General features: G+C 44.0%; 1 protein-coding gene across 1 annotated transcript; it reads right to left on the bottom strand.

Annotated features, from left to right (window-relative positions):
- Positions 1–1,790: 1,790 nt before the first annotated feature.
- Positions 1,791–19,554, bottom strand: LOC117305699 (thrombospondin type-1 domain-containing protein 7A-like). The gene is made up of 10 exons (XM_033790570.1): positions 19,519–19,554; positions 15,926–16,162; positions 14,400–14,647; positions 12,593–12,764; positions 10,653–10,771; positions 9,076–9,218; positions 8,194–8,294; positions 6,832–6,972; positions 4,896–5,138; positions 1,791–2,099 (listed from the first exon to the last, which is right to left on the bottom strand). The coding sequence occupies exons 2-10, from the start codon at positions 16,149–16,151 to the stop codon at positions 1,918–1,920; spliced, it is 1,575 nt and encodes a 524-aa protein (XP_033646461.1). The 5' UTR covers positions 16,152–16,162; positions 19,519–19,554; the 3' UTR covers positions 1,791–1,917.
- Between the last annotated feature and the right edge of the window lie 3,606 nt (positions 19,555–23,160).

Below are 23,160 nucleotides of genomic sequence, written 5' to 3'. Positions count from 1 at the left end.
TGCCTGTACTCTACTTGGAGGTCAGTGGCTCAAACCTCGCTCTAGTAAATTATTCTTTGCTCAGCCCCACAATAAAAAATAATATATACAAATATTTGTAAATTGATTGATTGAGTTGAGAAGGTACACACAAACAAGAGGATAATAAAAGCACTGGGATATTCCAATTACGGGAAAGCTGTATTAAAGAAAACGGCCAGAACAAAGCACCCTTTTCCCTCGAGCAACTCACACCTGTTATCTCTATGTTATTCCTTTTCAAACCAGTTGACTGAGTTGGATCATGTACACCGCATTAGTGCTGCTGACTGCCACAGGCAGATTAACAGCTCATCCATATAGGGTGCGTTCCATTAGTTTACCCGGGTTCACCCCAGTCTGCCCCCGGTATGTTCGAATAGCTTTGACGTCATTCAAGGGGGGCACAACCGGGTCAGCCCCAGTGGCCTGCTTGTGGAGTGGGTCACTTGGGGCTTGCCCCAGGTACATGACGTCACTACGAGATCGGTGAGTGATCGCTCAATTATGTAGCTCTTGTCAGGGGCTCACCCAAGTGAGCACTGCAGGGTCTACCCTTAATGATCAAAGAAAGTCAAAGTAAACACTCCCACTCAGTGAAAAGGATGTATTTATACTGATCAAGTTTTTGTGGCCAAACTCAGACCTTCTAAAAACGGGCTTTCCTTGAATGTTATCCCGAGGTGCAATTTAACATCAACTGAAGTTGCATGATCTATACTTCTGACCTTTGGCCTTGAACTCCTCCAGTTGGGCTACTGACTGCCTCGAGCGTATATACTGCTCATCAAGTAAGTTTAACATGTTTAATGGCACAATTCATTGTAAACACACCAACTCAGTGAAAAGGATGTATACTTTCCAAATGTGGCCAAACTCAGAAATTCTAAATGGGGCTTTCCTGGACTGTTATCCCAGATGCACCAGACCCTTCCAATGAAATAAGCTAAGTACATTCACCATAGAGTTATATATAAGAACTAGAGGGCGCACTGGCCTATATACGCGCTCTGGCATGCGCGCAGGCGGCCATTTTCTAAGTTGACAAAACTGGGATCTCACAGCGTGTGTTTGTGTGGCCATTTTGTAAGTTGAACAAACAGCATCGCGTGAGCATTCAATAAAAAACAACTCAAATGTGTATTTCATATTGAACGCGCGTGCAGAATGACGCGCTTGTCATCTTGCGGTCCCGTGGCGTTTGTGCACGAAGCATCACTTGTGCGCCCTCTAGTTCTTATATATATAACTCGATGACATTCACGCATGTGGACAGACCCTATTAGTTGGCAAACGCCTTAGAGATGTGCACTAAGCAGACATGCAATCGTCTTTGCGTCACACAGCCGTTAGCAGCCTACAAAACAGTGCGAACATTGTTCCTTCATTTTGACAACCAAAATGTTAGTGCACATGCACTGTGGTGTGCAAATACATATTTCATGGGAAGGGTTTAATAAGACATCAACATGGAACACGTTGCCTTGGATCGGTCGAGTTGGTCTTTTAAAAGCGTTTGTAACAGTTTGTTATAAAATGCATATGGTTAGGAAGTTGATTTAAAAGTAAAATACAATGATTCACACAAACTTGCCTCGAAATTGCTTGGTTTTCCTTTTACTTAACGAACTAACACGGTCGGCCATTTATGGGAGTCAAAAATTTGGCTCCCATAAATGGCCGACCGTATTAGTCGATGATGTAAAAGGAAACCCATGCAATTTCGAGTGATACTTGTGTGGATAATTATATTCTACTTTTAAAATACCTTTCTAATCATATGCATTTCAAACACTTTTCAAAGACCAACTAGTCCGATCCAGGGCAACGTGCTCCTTTAAGGTGTTTGATCTACCTCTGATCTTTGACCTCAAGGGTCGAGGTTCAGCTCCTGCAGCATCAGCATTTGGTCACTACATCCTTGACCATCTTGCTAAGAGGGAAGTCCGAATCACTGATGGTTGGGATTGGATTGAAGCCCACTTCGCCCGCTCGACGTCTCCTGATGTAGAAGACACTGACGATGACAACGAGGAGGGCTATAACGACCGCACTGGCTACTACAACCCATTTCCATATATCTGAGAGAGAAAACAAACGAAATGGAAGATGAAATGGAAGTGTCGTGGCCGAGATGCAAGAGCATTGAATTCAAACTCGGGTCTTTCCATAATACTGCAATAACGACCGCACTGGCTACTACAACCCATTTCCATATATCTGAGAGAGAAAACAAACGAAATGGAAGATGAAATGGAAGTGTCGTGGCCGAGATGCAAGAGCATTGAATTCAAACTCGGGTCTTTCCATAATACTGCAATAACGACCGCACTGGCTACTACAACCCATTTCCATATATCTGAGAGAGAAAACAAACGAAATGGAAGATGAAATGGAAGTGTCGTGGCCGAGATGCAAGAGCATTGAATTCAAACTCGGGTCTTTCCATAATACTGCAATAACGACCGCACTGGCTACTACAACCCATTTCCATATATCTGAGAGAGAAAACAAACGAAATGGAAGATGAAATGGAATGTTTTGTGGCCGAGATGCAAGAGCATTGAATTCAAACTCGGTCTTTCCATAATACTGCAATAACGACCGCACTGGCTACTACAACCCATTTCCATATATCTGAGAGAGAAAACAAACGAAATGGAAGATGAAATGGAAGTGTCGTGGCCGAGAGGCAAGAGCATTGAATTCAAACTCGGGTCTTTCCATAATACTGCAATAAGGAGGGCACTGGCTACGTACAACCCATTTCCATATATCTGAGAGAGAAAACAAACGAAATGGAAGATGAAATGGAAGTGTCGTGGCCGAGAGGCAAGAGCATTGAATTCAAACTCGGGTCTTTCCATAATACTGCAATAACGACCGCACTGGCTACTACAACCCATTTCCATATATCTGAGAGAGAAAACAAACAAAATGGAAGATGAAATGGAAGTGTCGTGGCCGAGAGGCAAGAGCATTGAATTCAAACTCGGTCTTTCCATAATACTGCAATAACGACCGCACTGGCTACGTACAACCCATTTCCATATATCTGAGAGAGAAAACAAATGAAATGGAAGATGAAATGGAATGTTTTGTGGCCGAGAGGCAAGAGCATTGAATTCAAACTCGGGTCTTTCCATAATACTGCAATAACGACCGCACTGGCTACTACAACCCATTTCCATATATCTGAGAGAGAAAACAAACAAAATGGAAGATGAAATGGAAGTGTCGTGGCCGAGAGGTAAGAGCATTGAATTCAAACTCGGGTCTTTCCATAATACTGCAATAAGGAGGGCACTGGCTACTACAACCCATTTCCATATATCTGAGAGAGAAAACAAACGAAATGGAAGATGAAATGGAAGTGTCGTGGCCGAGAGGCAAGAGCATTGAATTCAAACTCGGGTCTTTCCATAATACTGCAATAACGACCGCACTGGCTACTACAACCCATTTCCATATATCTGAGAGAGAAAACAAACGAAATGGAAGATGAAATGGAATGTTTTGTGGCCGAGATGCAAGAGCATTGAATTCAAACTCGGGTCTTTCCATAATACTGCAATAACGACCGCACTGGCTACTACAACCCATTTCCATAAATCTGAGAGAGAAAACAAACGAAATGGAAGATGAAATAGAAGTGTCGTGGCCGAGAGGCAAGAGCATTGAATTCAAACTCGGTCTTTCCATAATACTGCAATAAGGAGGGCACTGGCTACGTACAACCCATTTCCATATATCTGAGAGAGAAAACAAACAAAATGGAAGATGAAATGGAATGTTTTGTGGCCGAGAGGCAAGAGCATTGAATTCAAACTCGGGTCTTTCTATAATACTGCAATAACGACCGCACTGGCTACTACAACCCATTTCCATAAATCTGAGAGTAATAAAAAACGCAATGGAAGATGAAATGGATGTACTCCCTAAACAGGCAGCCATTAATAATAATAATAATAATAACCGTATTTATAATGCGCTTTTTCCAAAGGATCCAAAGGATACAAAGTGCAGAGTATTTTTTAATGCAAGGTGCATGGGATGAAGTTTGAATTATGAATGTACAGTATGAGACCTATTTCTTGGCACCATTTAATGGTTTACAAGGTGCTGTGGGGCAATTTGCTGCCGATCCAGCCAGGAACACCGACGCGAACCCCTAATTGCATTAGAGCCAAACAGCAAGACATTAACATAGTGAAACCTGGGCACAACTTCATGGCTCTGTTTACTACCGAATTCTGCCATTCTCCGCTTACAGTGGAAGCTCTGTATTTCTGCACTAGCTGAGGATGTCTAAGCCTAACGCATTTCCCTGCTTACCCAGACAGAAGCAGGACGATTCCTGCCTTAGTAAGTGGCGATTCATTGCCTAGGTAGAGCCATGAAAAAGGGCCCTGCTGAGAATCAGAGCACAGACAACAAGATGACACTTATCCCTGTCAAGAGATTTTAAATTGATTTTTGGGGTTAAACAAAGAATTGACTACAGTGGGATTCGAACCAACGATCTCCGGATTAACCTGCCGGCTCTCTATCAACTGAGCTAGCCCTACATGTATATTGGCGGTGTCCCTATTTTGTCAATATCTTTGTTCGTGGTGCCAGTCAGAAGCCTTATAACCATGAACTGCCGTGTAGTGTAGCCAGGGATCACACCCAAATTACGATACAACCTGGGAAGCGGCAGACAGGGGATCACCTTTTTGTTTCAGATATCAATATAAACCACAAGGGGTTTCCCTTGTGGTTTATGTTGAGTTTTTAAATTGAGATATTACGTGGAAAAAAAATAAAAACTTGATTTTTATTTCTAGTTGTATTGTACAATTATAGAGAAAGAAACAAGAAAACTGCAGACTCACCAGACTTCCCCTCAAACTGTTCCACATCATTGCTGTTGTTCGGAACCAGACTCGTTGGACTGGCACCAGCCTCTTCATTGCCGTCAGGAATGAGGTTAGACTCGATGCAGACATTTGTAGCTTGGTCAAGCATGAAACCAGACTTGCAGCCACACTGACTGTAGCGGTTGCAGAAGGTATTTGGAAGTGGGCAGTGGTCATCTGTATCACATCCGGAGACTGGGAAGCAAGCTTGACCATTACCTGGTGGTTGGAATTATTAAAGGTAGTGGACACAATTGTTAATTGTCAAAGACTAGCCTTCACAGTTGGTATATCTCAACATAAATATGCATAAAATAACAAACCTGTGAAAATTTGAGCTCAATCGCTCATCGAACTTGCGAGATAATAATGAAAGAAAAAAACACCCTTGTCATACGAAGTTGTGTGCGTTTAGATGGTTGATTTCAAGACCTCAAGTTCTAAATCTGTGGTCTCTAAATCAAATTCATGGAAAATTACCTCTTTCTCGAAAACTATGGCACTTCAGAGGGAGCCGTTTCTCACAATGTTTTATACCATTAACCTGTTCCCATTACTCGTCACCAAGAAAGGTTTTATGCGAATAATTATTTTGAGTAATTGCCAATAGTGTCCACTGCCTTTAAGTGATTTATAATTCTGGAAATGAAAAAAATTGAGTAACAGACATCATAAGGACAATAAAACAAGCTAAATGGAGATGGCCTGGACACACTGCCAGAAGAAATGACCATAGATGGACGACAAGAATAATGGATTGGCAACCAAAGACAGGGAAAAGGAAAAGAGGTAGACGGAGAAGAAGATGGAGAGATGACAACATGGACCAGAAATGCAAAAAATAGAAATGAATGGCGTCTATTTTCTGGACTCAATGAGATAAGCCTAAAATGATGATGACGATGAAATAAAAAGTACTAAACTACCGTTTCAGACAGGCCCGCCAGAGCCGTGCCGAACCAAATAGATTAGGAGCAATTCTATCGGTCAACCCAAAAAACTTTTTGTTTCAGACAGGCGAACTTAAAGCCATTGGTAATGGTGAAAGACTTCTCTTGAAATATTATTCCATAAAATACTTTACTTTTTGAGAAAAAAATTAAAACAATATCAATTCTCAATATCGAGAATTACAGATTAATTTTAAACACATGTCATGACACGACGAAACGTGTAGAAACAAGGGTGGGTTTTCCCGTTATTTTCTCCCGACTCCGATGACCGATTGAGCCTAAATTTTCACAGGTTTGTTATTTTATATATAAGTTGTAATACACGAAGTGTGGGCCTTGGACAACACTGTTTACCGAAAGTGTCCAATGGCTTTAACCAAATATATATTGGTTTGGCTCATGATAAGATCCACGTCTGAAACCAAGATACCCCAGAGGTGCTCCGAACAACCGCAACAGTCGACCTTTTCGACTTCTAGCATACCCAGTCGCTCCTAACTGTTTCAGACGTCAAACTTTTCATGAAGTTAATTCAGAATTCGGTTCGGTTCGACTCTGAAGCTCCTGTCGCAAACGGGTGTCAGAAACAAGAAAGTAAGAGTCAATCATAGAGTTATATTAAAGAACTAGAGGGCACACTGGTGAAGCTTCTTGCACAAATGCGACGGGACTGAAGGAGACACACGCGCGTATGCATGTACGCACGTTGAATATGAAGTATACACGTTGGAGTTTGTGTTTATTGAACAGTTACGCGATGCTGTTTTGTCATCTAACAATACATTGCAGTATGGCAGCACAAACACACGCTGTGTGCTGCCTGTTTTGTCAACTTAGAAAATGCGCGTATGCCGGGGCGCGTATATAGGCCAGTGCGCCCTCTTGTTCTTATATATAACTCTATGGAGTTAATAGAGCATTGGTGTAACGGCATCTGGCTGGGTGGTCTAGTATCTCACCTTCATAACCGTCTTTGCAGTGACATTTCCCCTCCTGACAGATGGCTCCTGATGCTGTACATTGTGGCTCACAATCCAGGGACGAAGCTGGTCTTAAAGACTCGATGCATCCACCAGTTACATTCAGGATGCTTCCTTGATCTACAACAAATGAACACAAAATTATTTAATAGTTATATTAAAACTGACTGGGTAAATTATTTATTTTTATTAATTTCTTCTTTACCCTAGGGAAACCTCTCAGTAAAACACTGTTACATTAAAGACAATGGACACTATTGGTAATTGTCAAAGACCAGTTTTCTAACTTGGTGTATCTGAACATATGCATAAAATAGCACACCTGTGAAAATTTGAGCTTGATTGGTCGTCGGAGTTGCGAGATAACTATGAAAGAAAAAACACCCTTGTCACACAAAGCTGTGTGCTTTCAGATGCTTGGTTTCGAGACCTCAAAATTCTAAACTTGAGGTCTTGAAATCAAATTAGTGGAAAATTACTTCTTTCTCGAAAACTATGTCACTGCGGAGGGAGCTGTTTCTCACAACTTTTTATACTATCACCCTCTCCCCGTTACTGGTTAACAAGTAAGGTTTAACGCTAATAATTATTTTAAGTAATTACCAATAGTGTCCACTGCCTTTAAGAGGCATGCACAGCAACTACATACACATTAGAATTTTAAAAATGTACTAATATAAAAATATATTTATAATAACATATTGATTCAAAGCAATATTTTAAAGTTGAAATACTTTTTCTAAATGGCTACACAATTAATGGTTGGAAATTTAACATTGATTAATTTACACAGGGAAGACACATTTCATGTTTTTTGTCGTGACAATAAATATTTTTAATCTTTAATCTGACAAAGGTCATGGGTTTGAATCAGTTTATCTTTCACAACTTAAACAGCTTACCCCAGTAGACACTATTGGTAATTGTCAAAGACTAGCCTACACAGTTGGTGTATCTCAACATATGCATTAAATAACAAACCTGTGAAAATTTGAGCTCAATCGGTCATCAAAGTTGCGAGATAATAATGAAAGAAGAAAACACCTTGTCACACGAAGTTGTGTGCGTTTAGATGGTTGATTTCGAGACCCCAAGTTCTAAACCTGAGGTCTCAAAATCAAATTCGTGGAAACTTACTTCTTTCTCGAAAACTATGTCACTTTAGAGGGAGCCGATTCTCACAATATTTTATACCATCAACCTCTCCCCATTACTCGTTACCAAGTAAGGTTTGGTGCTAATAATTATTTTGAGTAATTACCAATAGTGTCCACTGCCTTTAAACCTGTACAAGTGCCAACCCTAAAAGGAAAGAAGTGGTTTTTCTCCCAACCCACTTACCTTGTATTTCACACCATATCTCCCTTGTTCTTATATTTCCACTGATGGTTCCTGTTCTCCATGTGTAGTTAGGGCATACAGCTTGCTCTTTCAGACACAATCTTAAAGGAACGTTACAGAATTGGTAAGAAACAAAAATTGTGAAGATCACAGATTTACATAAAACTTACATGATGATGATAGTTGAAAACATCCCTTGAAATATTTCGGTCTGAAATGTCATATTTGATGAGAAATAAATAATCTAACTTCGCGTTTGAAGTTTATTGCTCAGTGAGCATTTTATTTCTTTTTTTATTTTGGCTCCGCTGCAATGCAAAATTTGTAAGCGGTTTTCAATTATTCTCTCGTGAGCAAGATGGCCGATTGATCTCAAACTTCTACAGGTTTGTCAGTTTATGTGTATGGTGGATTACATTAAGTGCTTACACTGCTATCAACTGTTTTGTTAGCAAAAACCAATTCTGTAATGTTCCTTTTGCATTAAAAGGAAAGCAAGAGAATACATTTGAGAATTTGTTTAACCACTATCTCCATTTAGCTAAAGCTCCCAAAAATTTGCAAAAGCAATCTTATGAAGTTATCGCAAATAAGGCTGTGTCCAAATTGACAACTACGCCTGTAGCTGGAATGTCACTTAATTTTGTGTTAAAGTAGAATTGTCTGAAGCAACACCCTTACTTGCAAATTACTCCCGGCCCAATTTCATAACACTAGAGAGTTCTGATTGGCAATTACTTGGCTAAGCAAGAAATGACCGGAGTACCAGTCGCAGTCCTGGTCGCAGTCCTGGTAACTATACGGTGTTCTGGCTGTTACCAAGTTTTTGCTAAGCAAAATTTGTATGTGCTAAGCACCTTTTTGTGTTTACATGCTACGTACCTTTCTTGGATGAGATTTACTGGGCAGGGTTTTCCTCCGGGCATGGCTGGACTCGTTACTGATCTTGAGCTTATACTAAATGCAGCATCATCAAGTGAATAACAAGACTTGAAGCAAGAAGTCTCAGGACTCCAAGATGTGACCTGTAGTTTAGGATATGAAAAAAAAGACATAGTACTTAAACCTCCAACTGTTTGACCATTTATCTACATATATTTAACAGTAACAGTCTACCCTTTTAACAGGGAGGTTTAGCGGCACGTTCCATGAGCAACGTTAACGTGAGTCATAAATCGTGTCGTTAAAAGTTCAAAATTTTAGCATTCGTGAAGTTACCAGTTTTCACCTTAGATTTGTATGTGCGGGCAGACGTCATACGTGAGCATGCAACAAGCCCAAAGTGGTGCCGTCACTTGGTGCTTGCCAAATTGCTTGCCAAATTGCATATAGCTGGTTAAGCAGAAAAAACTTCTTACTACATTTGTTTAAAAATTTCTTATATAAGTAGTTTACCCTCCTACTGTATGACCATTGAAAATCATCCATTACAACTCAGTACACAATTAACCCTCCTACTATCTGACCAAAGATCACTTAATTGTTGCAATTTTTGTTAAAGCTAAGCCAAATTTCATATAGCTTGTTGAGCAGAAAATACTGCTTACAAATATGGGGCTCATGATTGGACATGTAGTTCTACTGTCTGAACTGTCTGACCATTATCATCCACATGTCTATATTCATCAGTACACAGTCAATCCTTCTACTGCCTGACCAAAGATAACTTGTTGCCATTTCCACTCAAGCTAAGCCTAATATCATAAAGCTGGTTGAGCAGAAAATACTTCATACTAAATTTGGGCTTGACTGGACAGAAGTAGTTTACCCTCCTACTAATATCCACTATTGCTTTGGATATGCCAGCCATCAGTATGATATCCAGTAGTGAATGTGTCAATCTACTAAGCACACAGTCAACCCTCCTACTGTTTGACCCTTCAACATTATCCAATGCGGAATTGAAAAACAAATGAAATAATGCAAGCCTTTCAATGATTGAGAAGTTACCGCTTTCTTAAAAACTATGTTACTTCAGAGAGAGCCGTTTCTCACGATGTTTTATACTATCAATAGCTTTCCATTGATTGTTAACAAGTAAGTTTAACTCTGCATTAAGCGGGTGAGCCATGGTTAATATTAGGGAGGTTTCGCATGCGAGCAGATATGGTTAGTGCGACGGATACGTCATCATTATGACGTCATACGCTACTCTATATCTTCTGTACGTGCAGACGACACTGATATCCCGTTTGCTATGTCCATGCAAGTAGGATACGGATAACTAAACGTATCCGTATGTATTTTCCTTTCGCATGCCATACCTCCCTATAGGAAGACAAAGGGGGTGGGGTGGGGGAGGGGTTCTTACCAAGCAGTCTCCTGGGCAGGGTTTATCACATCAATGAGATGTGTAGATATCTAGTAGTGTCTCATTAACACTAGATAGGATCTGATTCAATACACCTTGTCTGTTTGCATCAGGATAATCTAAGAACTACATGTAACTAAGAGCTTACCAAGCAGTCTCCTGGGCAGGGTTTATCACAACGATGAGATGTGTAGATATCTAGTAGTGTCTTATTAACACTAGATAGGATCTGATTCAATACACCTTGTCTGTTTGCATCAGGATAATCTAAGAACACAAACAATGATAACATTTAATACGAGAAAGAGAAGCCCCATGAACAGAATTTAAGGGGGGGGGGGGGGGTTGCAAGACTTCTGGGTGTGCAGGTCAAAAGGTCTTCTGGACAATTTTTAAACAAGCACGAAGATCTCAGACGAAAACAAATTATTTTAAAAACTAGCCTAGCCGGTGGTCTTAAAATATTTGTCGGCTGGCCATTTTGTAAAAATATACCCTGCAATAAGTCACACTGGCCTCGATAACGAGAACGAAAACAAGAACGAAAACGAGAATAATAATAATAAGACTTGTAATGCGCACATATCCACCCTGCTGGGTGTTCAAGGCGCAGTAAAACCAAAAACAAAACAAAAACAAAACACAACACAAAGAAAAACAGAAACAACAAAATTAGTCATTGAAAACCTGTGACATAAGATAAGTTTTGAGAAGAGACTTGAATTTTGCGGTACAAACACAAGATCGAAGATTAAGTGGTAGAGAGTTCCAGATGCGTGGCGCGGCTGAAGAAAAAGACCTGTCACCCCATGAGTGTCGAGACTTGGGTTCAATGAGGAGAAGCATGGCACTTGATCGAAGATTCCTTGATGGAGTGTAAACTTGAAGCAGTTCAGAAATATAGTGTGGAGCCTTGCCAATAAGAGCTTTGTGGACAATGAGCATCAGCTTGAAGATGATTCGTTGAGAGATAGGGAGCCAGTGTAGTTGTTTCAGAATGGGGGTGATAGCACAGGATTTTCTAGACAGTGTCACAATGCGGGCAGCAGTATTTTGGAGCCGTTGAAGTCGGGAAATCTGGTTGTTAGGAAGACTGTAGAGAAGAGCATTGACGTGAACAATGCTTGCCCTCGATTGGTGGAATAAGCCTGCGCGTACTCTGCCTGGAGCAATTCAATAGAATGCGTTCTCTTTGCGTCGTGATGGTTTTTGTTATCGCTGCAGTGTGACTGGCCTCTAATGCATGCTCAGAAGACCTTCTATGAGGTCATAGTTGAAATTTGTCGGCTGGCCATTTTGTAAAAATGTACCCTGCAATAAAAAAAAACTCCTTTTTCAAATGAGGCCTAAAGGTTCTGTCACACTGGCCTCTATAACGAGAACGTAAATGAGAATGTGAGCAATGCATGCCCTCGATGCTGGAATAAGCCTGCGCATATTCTGCGCAGAGCAATTCAACCAATAGAACGCATTCTCTTTGCGTCGTGATGGTTTTCATTATCGCTGCAGTTTGACTGGCCCTTGATGCCTGCTAAAGTAGACCTACTATGAGGTCAAAGTTTATACATAAATAAGGAATCACTGTGTGGTGAAGAGGGTTTCAACTAGTGGTTTAATCCTTACGAGGCCTGGTTCTTGATAATTTTACCTCGACTTCGTCTTGGTAAAACTTTCAAGAACCAGGCCTCGGCGGGTTTAAATCACTAGTTGAAAACCTCTTCAACACACTTTGATTCCCATTCGTAAATACTGTTTTGGTTAAAAGGCGTAATAAAGTAGGAAACTCTGTAAAACTTATCCGTTTCCGAGTGCTTGAGCTCTGTATGTTTCCACCTCTATGGTGTTCAGTACATGTACGACGTACACGGGTGTTTTCCGGTTCCGTTCGTGCCAGCGCATGTGCGTATAGTCTTGGTGCATATTCGCTGGTTTCCTTTCACACACAGCACGGCCGACTCACCGACAGCGCCTGCATCGCGCATAACAAGAAACGTCTTGCATCAAGCCTAGCATGGAGTCTCCGCTCACAACCGGTTATAAACAAAGATTTAAACACCCCCACGTGACGCGGTCATGAATGGTCATTACCTTGTAGGATGCAGTATTCATGGTCTACAGTGAGTCCATCATTCCGCTCGCACTCAACGAGGCGTGTCCGTTCTCCGATCCCACACCCTCGCTCCGTCTCAAACCGACACTCACTCCAGAAGCTTCGGTTCCAGGTGTAGGTGTGGCAAGGTACTGCATTGCATGGCTTGGTCTGGAGGTGAAGACAAAATATTATTATTGTTATATAATTTTGGAAATGAATCAAAGTGAACTTAAAGCCATTATACACTTTAGAAAAAAATAAATAAAAGTTCACAGATTTACAAATAACTTACAGGGTTTACAGATGGTGAATGACTTCTCTTGAAATATTATTCCATAAAATGCTTTACTTTTTGAGAAAACATTAAAACAGTTATTTATTCTCGATAGCGAGAATTTTGGATTTATTTCAAACACATGTCTTGACACAGCGAGACGTGCGGAAACAAGGGTGGGTTTTCCCGTTATTTTCTCCCGACTCCGATGACCGATTGAGCCAAAATTTTCACAGGTTGTTTATTTTATATATAAGTTGTGATACACAAAGTTTGGGCCCTTGGACAATACTGTTTTACCGAATGTGTAATGGCTTTAATTACTGTAAAAATAATGATAATATTGATGATCATCAGCATGGCCACGCAGTTAAGAGCACTGGATTCAAGCTGTGGTGTTTGATCAGCAGAGTGTGTGTGCGGATCCCGGTCGTGAAACTTGCTACATAAAATTGGAGAGGTAGTGCTTTCTGCTCTACCGGCCAGGCTTCGGATTGATGATACCCAAGCATACATCCGTATTGACCCCTTGCACGCATGTCACACGCGGCGGCTGATGCCACGCTCACCATGTTGGTGGTCAATAGGCTTACGTGTAAACGCCGTGTCACCTAAAAATGCGCACTTCACTGAATAACACGCGTTGACATTGACCACCAAAATGGCGCATCCAAGATGATGACGTCAGGTGAAATGGGTCAACCGACTGTAAAAGGGGGTTATCCTGTTTCAGCCCTAGGAATAGGTGGCAATGGCCTCTGGAAAAAACTAATTATAGCCCACACCTTGAAGTGGCCTTAAGGCCTTGTGTCTGGCGACTTGCTTGAAAAAAAAAAATCATTTTCGTTGGTCAAAGCGAACCTGTATCCCGTATCCTCCATAAATTGGTCAATAAACATGTAGGTCTCTTCTATAGGTGTCCAATACTTCAGAGGGAGTCATTTCCCACAATGTTTTTTACCAAGTCAGTTTTTAAGTGTTTTTAAGTGTTTTTATTTGTTTTTAGTAATTACCAAACGCGTACATTCCCTTAAAGCCATTATACACTTTCGGTAAACAGTATTGTCCAAGTCCCACACTTCGTGTAACACAACTTCTATATAAAATAACAAACCTGTGAAAATTTAGGCTCAATCGGTCATCGGAGTCGGAATAAAATAATGGGGAAACCCACCCTTGTATCCACGCGTTTCGCCGTGTCATACATGTGTTTAAAATAAATCCGTAATTCTTGCTATTGAGAATTGATATTGTTTTAATGATTTCTCAAAAAGTAAAGCATTTTATGGAATAATATTTCAAGAGAAGTCTTTCACCATTACCTTCTGTAAACCCTGTAAATTATTTGTAAATATGTGAACTTTTTTTTTCTTCTTCTGTACCGAAAGTGTCCAATGGCTTTTACTCCAGGACTTAAACTCGATGCTGTAGTCCGCTTGACCATGACATTGGTGCACGGTAATCAATGCTCTATTTGGCCACAAACTCGAACAAACACAAAAATATCACAAATAAATCTTCATTCCTACCTGCCTCTGGGTCCACTTCTCTGTGCACTCCACCAACTGACCCTCATTGACCCTCGACCTCTCCATGACCCCGTTCAAACCACAGGTCTCATTGCAGGCTGACCAATAAGAGTATCTCGTTGGTTCACAGATTGGTGGGCAGGGAATATTGCATATATCTGTTGTTGTAACATTCTGATTGGAGCAATGATGGGTGGCGACTGGGAAGCCGTTGTTGTTGATGCAGCTGGTTACGCGATGTTTCGTCCCTGCAAATTAATTCACATACCTAGATGTAAAATGTTTTATTTAAAAAGTAAAATTCCTATTAGCCAAAACATTACGGGAACTTTACCTTACCCAAATTCTACTTACATGTACCGGTTTTACTGTGAAACCATTTTTGTTATTAAAAAGTATTTACTAAATCGTTTGCAATACCCGCTGCCAAAACATAGGATTCGAACTGCCTCTAGCCACCGGGCAATCTCGGTGGTCTAGTTGGTATGACACTGCTCTAGAATTGCAAAGGTCGTAGGTTCGACTCCCACCCGAGAAAAATGCCTGTGATTTTTGTTCACAGGACTCGGGGAAGTACTTAGTATACAGTGCTTCATACATCAGTGTATATGGGTAAAAACCAAAAATTAATATTAAAAAGTAGTTGTCATATAACATTCACCCTTGAACCCACTTCCCAAAAGGCCAGTGATCCTGAGCTCACTTAAGCTACTGCTTGAGTCAAACAACCAAAATGCTGAAGAGCAGCGAGAAGAATACTGTTCTGGTTGATTAATGTCATTCAAAGTTGCTTTTATACAATTTCGCCCAATACTTCAATTATAAACGAGAACCTTTGAAATCTTGTTTATATTTGTGTTAGAGAGGTTCACATAGTCACAGCCAGCCATAGTCATACCCCATTCAGCCAATACTGTAACCGCAGCTGGTCACAGCTATAGCCGAAGCCAGTAACAGCTTCAATTGTATGACCGCAATAGACCTTATGCATTGACGTCATCCAGCGGCCATCTTAGTGGAAAAACGGTGACGAAACAATCGAAACACACAGATTTGTACGCGCGGCGCACAGGATTGGCCAATGAACAACCTCCTTTTGACCTCTAGGTGAGGGCGCCCTACTGAAATGACGTCATGTGCATAAGGTCTATTAGTCACAAGCTTAGGCCCTTTCGAGACCACGGCTTCGGCTTTGGATTCGGCTTCAAGCTCCGTTCTTTCGTCTGAACCCCTGACGTGTGGATCCGCGATAATAACAATTACAAAGGTAAACTGACATTGTCCGACTAGAGAAGAGGGATTAGAGAAATCCAAATGTATACCCCCAAAAACCTACCCCCCGAATTTTATAGCAAATTCACATCGAACTCGGAGACCACAATTTTGAAAGGAAAAAAAAACGGAATTCCGGTTTAAACCGGAAGATTCTCATGCCTGAAATAATTGCGGGGCCAAACTAGCCTGAGCCGAATCCAAATCCGAAGCCGTGGTTTCACAAAGGGCCTTAATCTCCTACTACCGTTTACCTGATCCACATTCCCCGCTAACAGCCTTGCATCGACTCCACTCCCCAGTCACCAGCCGGTAACCAGACCCTACACAATCGGAATCAGTACAGGGTGTGGTTTGAGTCAGATCCCTGCACTGTTCACCGGTAGGCGTCGGGTGGCGGATTACTGAGCGCACTTGGGATTTGGTGCTGTTCCGTTGACAGGGGGTGGGGCAGGGGGAGCTGTTCTGCCAATTGCTCATCACGCAATCACCTGTTGGAAAAACACAGTATTTTGTTGGATTTAATGACTTATATTTGCTCAAAATTTAAACAAGGTAAACCCTCAAACTTAAACAAAAAAAAACAAAACCAAAACCCAAACAACAAACTCCAAACCACAAACCCAAGCCCCAAAATCTAAAACCCAAACCCGCTAACAGAAAACCCCAAAACAATCTATGACTTAACCCAAACCAAAAATGAAACCCCAAACTCAAGACACAAGCCCAAAACAAAAACCCCAAAAGACAAAACCAAAACCAAAACCCTGAACCTCAAACCTACCTGGGCATGGTAAGACACAGTGTTTGCTTGGGTCAGGATGTGAAAATCTCTTGCAATTCATTTGCAAAACCAATCTACGACTCTAACCAAACCCAAAACCCAAACCCAAAACCCAAACCTAAACCCAAACCCAAAGCCCCAAACCTACCTGGACACGGTAAGACACAATGTATGATTGGGTCAGGATGTGGAAACCTCTTATTCCATTTCATTAGCAAAACCAATCTGACTCTAACCAAAAAACCAAAAACTCCAAACCCAAACCCCAAAACCCAAACTCCAAAACCCTAAAAGCCCCAAACCTACCTGGGCATGGGAAGACATAATGTCTGCTTGGGTCAGGATGTGGAAACCTCTTACTCCATTTCATTAGCAAAACCAATCAGTGACTCTAATCAAACCAAAACTCCAAAACCAAACCCAAACCCAAAACCCTAAACCCAAACTTGAACCCCCAACCCAAATCCCCAAACCCAAACTCCAAAACCCAAAACCCTAAAAGCCCCAAACCTACCTGGGCATGGGAAGACATAATGTCTGCTGGTGTCAGGATGTGAAAACCACTTAGCGCATTTCAACTTGAAGCTCTCCCCTGCCTTACAAGAGACTGTCCTTACCCCCAACCCCCAAACCTACCTGGACACGGTAAAGACACAATGTCTGCTTGGGTCAGGATGTGGAAACCTCTTACTCCATTTCATAAGCAAAACCAATCAGTGACTCTAATCAAACCAAAACTCCAAACCCAAACCCAAACCCAAAACCCTAAACCCAAACTTGAACCCCCAACCCAAACCCCCAAACCCAAACTCCAAAACCCAAAACCCTAAAAGCCCCAAACCTACCTGGGCATAGTAAAACACAATGTCTGCTTGTGTCAGGATGTGGAAACCGCTTAGCGCATTCCAACTCATAGCCCTCCCCAGACTTACAAGAGACTGTCCTAACCCCCAACCCAAACCCCCAAACCCAAACTCCAAAACCCAAACTCCAAAAGCCCCAAACCTACCTGGGCATGGTAAGACACAATGCCTGCTTGTGTCAGGATGTGGAAACCGCTTAGCACATTCCAACTCATAGCTCTCCCCTACCTTACAAGAGACCGTCCGAACCCCAAACCCAAGACCCCAAAACCCCAAACCTACCTGGAAACGGCAAGGCACAATGTCTGCCTGGGTCAGGATGTGGAAACCTCTTACTCCATTTCATTGACTCTAACCGAACCGAAACTCCAAACCAAAACCCAAACCCAAAACCCCAAACCTGACCCCCAAACTCAAAGCCCAAAACTCAAAACCCCAAACTCAAAGTCCAAAACCCTTAACCCGAACCCATACCCTAAACCCCAAACCTACCTGGGCATGGTAAGACACAATGCCTGCTTGTGTCAGGATGTGGAAACCGCTTAGCACATTCCAACTCATAGCTCTCCCCTGCCTTACAAGAGACTGTCCTAACCCCCAACCCCCAAACCTACCTGGGCATGGTAAGACACAATGCCTGCTTGTGTCAGGATGTGGAAACCGCTTAGCACATTCCAACTCATAGCTCTCCCCTGCCTTACAAGAGACTGTCCTAACCCCCAACCCCCAAACCTACCTGGGCATGGTAAGACACAATGCCTGCTTGTGTCAGGATGTGGAAACCGCTTAGCACATTCCAACTCATAGCTCTCCCCTGCCTTACAAGAGACTGTCCTAACCCCCAACCCCCAAACCTACCTGGGCATGGTAAGACACAATGCCTGCTTGTGTCAGGATGTGGAAACCGCTTAGCACATTCCAACTCATAGCTCTCCCCTGCCTTACAAGAGACTGTCCTAACCCCCAACCCCCAAACCTACCTGGGCATGGTAAGACACAATGCCTGCTTGTGTCAGGATGTGGAAACCGCTTAGCACATTCCAACTCATAGCTCTCCCCTGCCTTACAAGAGACTGTCCTAACCCCCAACCCCCAAACCTACCTGGGCATGGTAAGACACAATGCCTGCTTGTGTCAGGATGTGGAAACCGCTTAGCACATTCCAACTCATAGCTCTCCCCTGCCTTACAAGAGACTGTCCTAACCCCCAACCCCCAAACCTACCTGGGCATGGTAAGACACAATGCCTGCTTGTGTCAGGATGTGGAAACCGCTTAGCACATTCCAACTCATAGCTCTCCCCTGCCTTACAAGAGACTGTCCTAACCCCCAACCCCCAAACCTACCTGGGCATGGTAAGACACAATGCCTGCTTGTGTCAGGATGTGGAAACCGCTTAGCACATTCCAACTCATAGCTCTCCCCAGACTTACAAGAGACTGTCCTAACCCCCAACCCCCAAACCTACCTGGGCATGGTAAGACACAATGCCTGCTTGAGTCAGGATGTGGAAACCGCTTAGCACATTCCAACTCATAGCTCTCCCCTGCCTTACAAGAGACTGTCCTAACCCCCAACCCCCAAACCTACCTGGGCATGGTAAGACACAATGCCTGCTTGTGTCAGGATGTGGAAACCGCTTAGCACATTCCAACTCATAGCTCTCCCCTGCCTTACAAGAGACTGTCCTAACCCCCAACCCCCAAACCTACCTGGGCATGGTAAGACACAATGCCTGCTTGTGTCAGGATGTGGAAACCGCTTAGCACATTCCAACTCATAGCTCTCCCCAGACTTACAAGAGACTGTCCTAACCCCCAACCCCCAAACCTACCTGGGCATGGTAAGACACAATGCCTGCTTGTGTCAGGATGTGGAAACCGCTTAGCACATTCCAACTCATAGCTCTCCCCTGCCTTACAAGAGACTGTCCTAACCCCCAACCCCCAAACCTACCTGGGCATGGTAAGACACAATGCCTGCTTGTGTCAGGATGTGGAAACCGCTTAGCACATTCCAACTCATAGCTCTCCCCTGCCTTACAAGAGACTGTCCTAACCCCCAACCCCCAAACCTACCTGGGCATGGTAAGACACAATGCCTGCTTGTGTCAGGATGTGGAAACCGCTTAGCACATTCCAACTCATAGCTCTCCCCTGCCTTACAAGAGACTGTCCTAACCCCCAACCCCCAAACCTACCTGGGCATGGTAAGACACAATGCCTGCTTGTGTCAGGATGTGGAAACCGCTTAGCACATTCCAACTCATAGCTCTCCCCTGCCTTACAAGAGACTGTCCTAACCCCCAACCCCCAAACCTACCTGGGCATGGTAAGACACAATGCCTGCTTCTGTCAGGATGTGGAAACCGCTTAGCACATTCCAACTCATAGCTCTCCCCTGCCTTACAAGAGACTGTCCTAACCCCCAACCCCCAAACCTACCTGGGCATGGTAAGACACAATGCCTGCTTGTGTCAGGATGTGGAAACCGCTTAGCACATTCCAACTCATAGCTCTCCCCAGACTTACAAGAGACTGTCCTAACCCCCAACCCCCAAACCTACCTGGGCATGGTAAGACACAATGCCTGCTTGTGTCAGGATGTGGAAACCGCTTAGCACATTCCAACTCATAGCTCTCCCCTGCCTTACAAGAGACTGTCCTAACCCCCAACCCCCAAACCTACCTGGGCATGGTAAGACACAATGCCTGCTTGTGTCAGGATGTGGAAACCGCTTAGCACATTCCAACTCATAGCTCTCCCCTGCCTTACAAGAGACTGTCCTAACCCCCAACCCCCAAACCTACCTGGGCATGGTAAGACACAATGCCTGCTTGTGTCAGGATGTGGAAACCGCTTAGCACATTCCAACTCATAGCTCTCCCCAGACTTACAAGAGACTGTCCTAACCCCCAACCCCCAAACCTACCTGGGCATGGTAAGACACAATGCCTGCTTGTGTCAGGATGTGGAAACCGCTTAGCACATTCCAACTCATAGCTCTCCCCTGCCTTACAAGAGACTGTCCTAACCCCCAACCCCCAAACCTACCTGGGCATGGTAAGACACAATGCCTGCTTGTGTCAGGATGTGGAAACCGCTTAGCACATTCCAACTCATAGCTCTCCCCTGCCTTACAAGAGACTGTCCTAACCCCCAACCCCCAAACCTACCTGGGCATGGTAAGACACAATGCCTGCTTGTGTCAGGATGTGGAAACCGCTTAGCACATTCCAACTCATAGCTCTCCCCTGCCTTACAAGAGACTGTCCTAACCCCCAACCCCCAAACCTACCTGGGCATGGTAAGACACAATGCCTGCTTGTGTCAGGATGTGGAAACCGCTTAGCACATTCCAACTCATAGCTCTCCCCTGCCTTACAAGAGACTGTCCTAACCCCCAACCCCCAAACCTACCTGGGCATGGTAAGACACAATGCCTGCTTGTGTCAGGATGTGGAAACCGCTTAGCACATTCCAACTCATAGCTCTCCCCTGCCTTACAAGAGACTGTCCTAACCCCCAACCCCCAAACCTACCTGGGCATGGTAAGACACAATGCCTGCTTGTGTCAGGATGTGGAAACCGCTTAGCACATTCCAACTCATAGCTCTCCCCTGCCTTACAAGAGACTGTCCTAACCCCCAACCCCCAAACCTACCTGGGCATGGTAAGACACAATGCCTGCTTGTGTCAGGATGTGGAAACCGCTTAGCACATTCCAACTCATAGCTCTCCCCTGCCTTACAAGAGACTGTCCTAACCCCCAACCCCCAAACCTACCTGGGCATGGTAAGACACAATGCCTGCTTGTGTCAGGATGTGGAAACCGCTTAGCACATTCCAACTCATAGCTCTCCCCTGCCTTACAAGAGACTGTCCTAACCCCCAACCCCCAAACCTACCTGGGCATGGTAAGACACAATGCCTGCTTGTGTCAGGATGTGGAAACCGCTTAGCACATTCCAACTCATAGCTCTCCCCTGCCTTACAAGAGACTGTCCTAACCCCCAACCCCCAAACCTACCTGGGCATGGTAAGACACAATGCCTGCTTGTGTCAGGATGTGGAAACCGCTTAGCACATTCCAACTCATAGCTCTCCCCTGCCTTACAAGAGACTGTCCTAACCCCCAACCCCCAAACCTACCTGGGCATGGTAAGACACAATGCCTGCTTGTGTCAGGATGTGGAAACCGCTTAGCACATTCCAACTCATAGCTCTCCCCTGCCTTACAAGAGACTGTCCTAACCCCCAACCCCCAAACCTACCTGGGCATGGTAAGACACAATGCCTGCTTGTGTCAGGATGTGGAAACCGCTTAGCACATTCCAACTCATAGCTCTCCCCTGCCTTACAAGAGACTGTCCTAACCCCCAACCCCCAAACCTACCTGGGCATGGTAAGACACAATGCCTGCTTGTGTCAGGATGTGGAAACCGCTTAGCACATTCCAACTCATAGCTCTCCCCTGCCTTACAAGAGACTGTCCTAACCCCCAACCCCCAAACCTACCTGGGCATGGTAAGACACAATGCCTGCTTGTGTCAGGATGTGGAAACCGCTTAGCACATTCCAACTCATAGCTCTCCCCTGCCTTACAAGAGACTGTCCTAACCCCCAACCCCCAAACCTACCTGGGCATGGTAAGACACAATGCCTGCTTGTGTCAGGATGTGGAAACCGCTTAGCACATTCCAACTCATAGCTCTCCCCTGCCTTACAAGAGACTGTCCTAACCCCCAACCCCCAAACCTACCTGGGCATGGTAAGACACAATGCCTGCTTGTGTCAGGATGTGGAAACCGCTTAGCACATTCCAACTCATAGCTCTCCCCTGCCTTACAAGAGACTGTCCTAACCCCCAACCCCCAAACCTACCTGGGCATGGTAAGACACAATGCCTGCTTGTGTCAGGATGTGGAAACCGCTTAGCACATTCCAACTCATAGCTCTCCCCTGCCTTACAAGAGACTGTCCTAACCCCCAACCCCCAAACCTACCTGGGCATGGTAAGACACAATGCCTGCTTGTGTCAGGATGTGGAAACCGCTTAGCACATTCCAACTCATAGCTCTCCCCTGCCTTACAAGAGACTGTCCTAACCCCCAACCCCCAAACCTACCTGGGCATGGTAAGACACAATGCCTGCTTGTGTCAGGATGTGGAAACCGCTTAGCACATTCCAACTCATAGCTCTCCCCTGCCTTACAAGAGACTGTCCTAACCCCCAACCCCCAAACCTACCTGGGCATGGTAAGACACAATGCCTGCTTGTGTCAGGATGTGGAAACCGCTTAGCACATTCCAACTCATAGCTCTCCCCTGCCTTACAAGAGACTGTCCTAACCCCCAACCCCCAAACCTACCTGGGCATGGTAAGACACAATGCCTGCTTGTGTCAGGATGTGGAAACCGCTTAGCACATTCCAACTCATAGCTCTCCCCTGCCTTACAAGAGACTGTCCTAACCCCCAACCCCCAAACCTACCTGGGCATGGTAAGACACAATGCCTGCTTGTGTCAGGATGTGGAAACCGCTTAGCACATTCCAACTCATAGCTCTCCCCAGACTTACAAGAGACTGTCCTAACCCCCAACCCCCAAACCTACCTGGGCATGGTAAGACACAATGCCTGCTTGTGTCAGGATGTGGAAACCGCTTAGCACATTCCAACTCATAGCTCTCCCCTGCCTTACAAGAGACTGTCCTAACCCCCAACCCCCAAACCTACCTGGGCATGGTAAGACACAATGCCTGCTTGTGTCAGGATGTGGAAACCGCTTAGCACATTCCAACTCATAGCTCTCCCCTGACTTACAAGAGACTGTCCTAACC

The sequence above is a fragment of the Asterias rubens genome, unplaced genomic scaffold (assembly GCF_902459465.1).
Source record: "Asterias rubens unplaced genomic scaffold, eAstRub1.3, whole genome shotgun sequence".
Taxonomy (NCBI): domain Eukaryota; kingdom Metazoa; phylum Echinodermata; class Asteroidea; order Forcipulatida; family Asteriidae; genus Asterias; species Asterias rubens.
The sequence above is the reverse complement of the archived record's forward strand: the minus strand, read 5'-3'. Positions and strand labels throughout refer to the sequence as shown.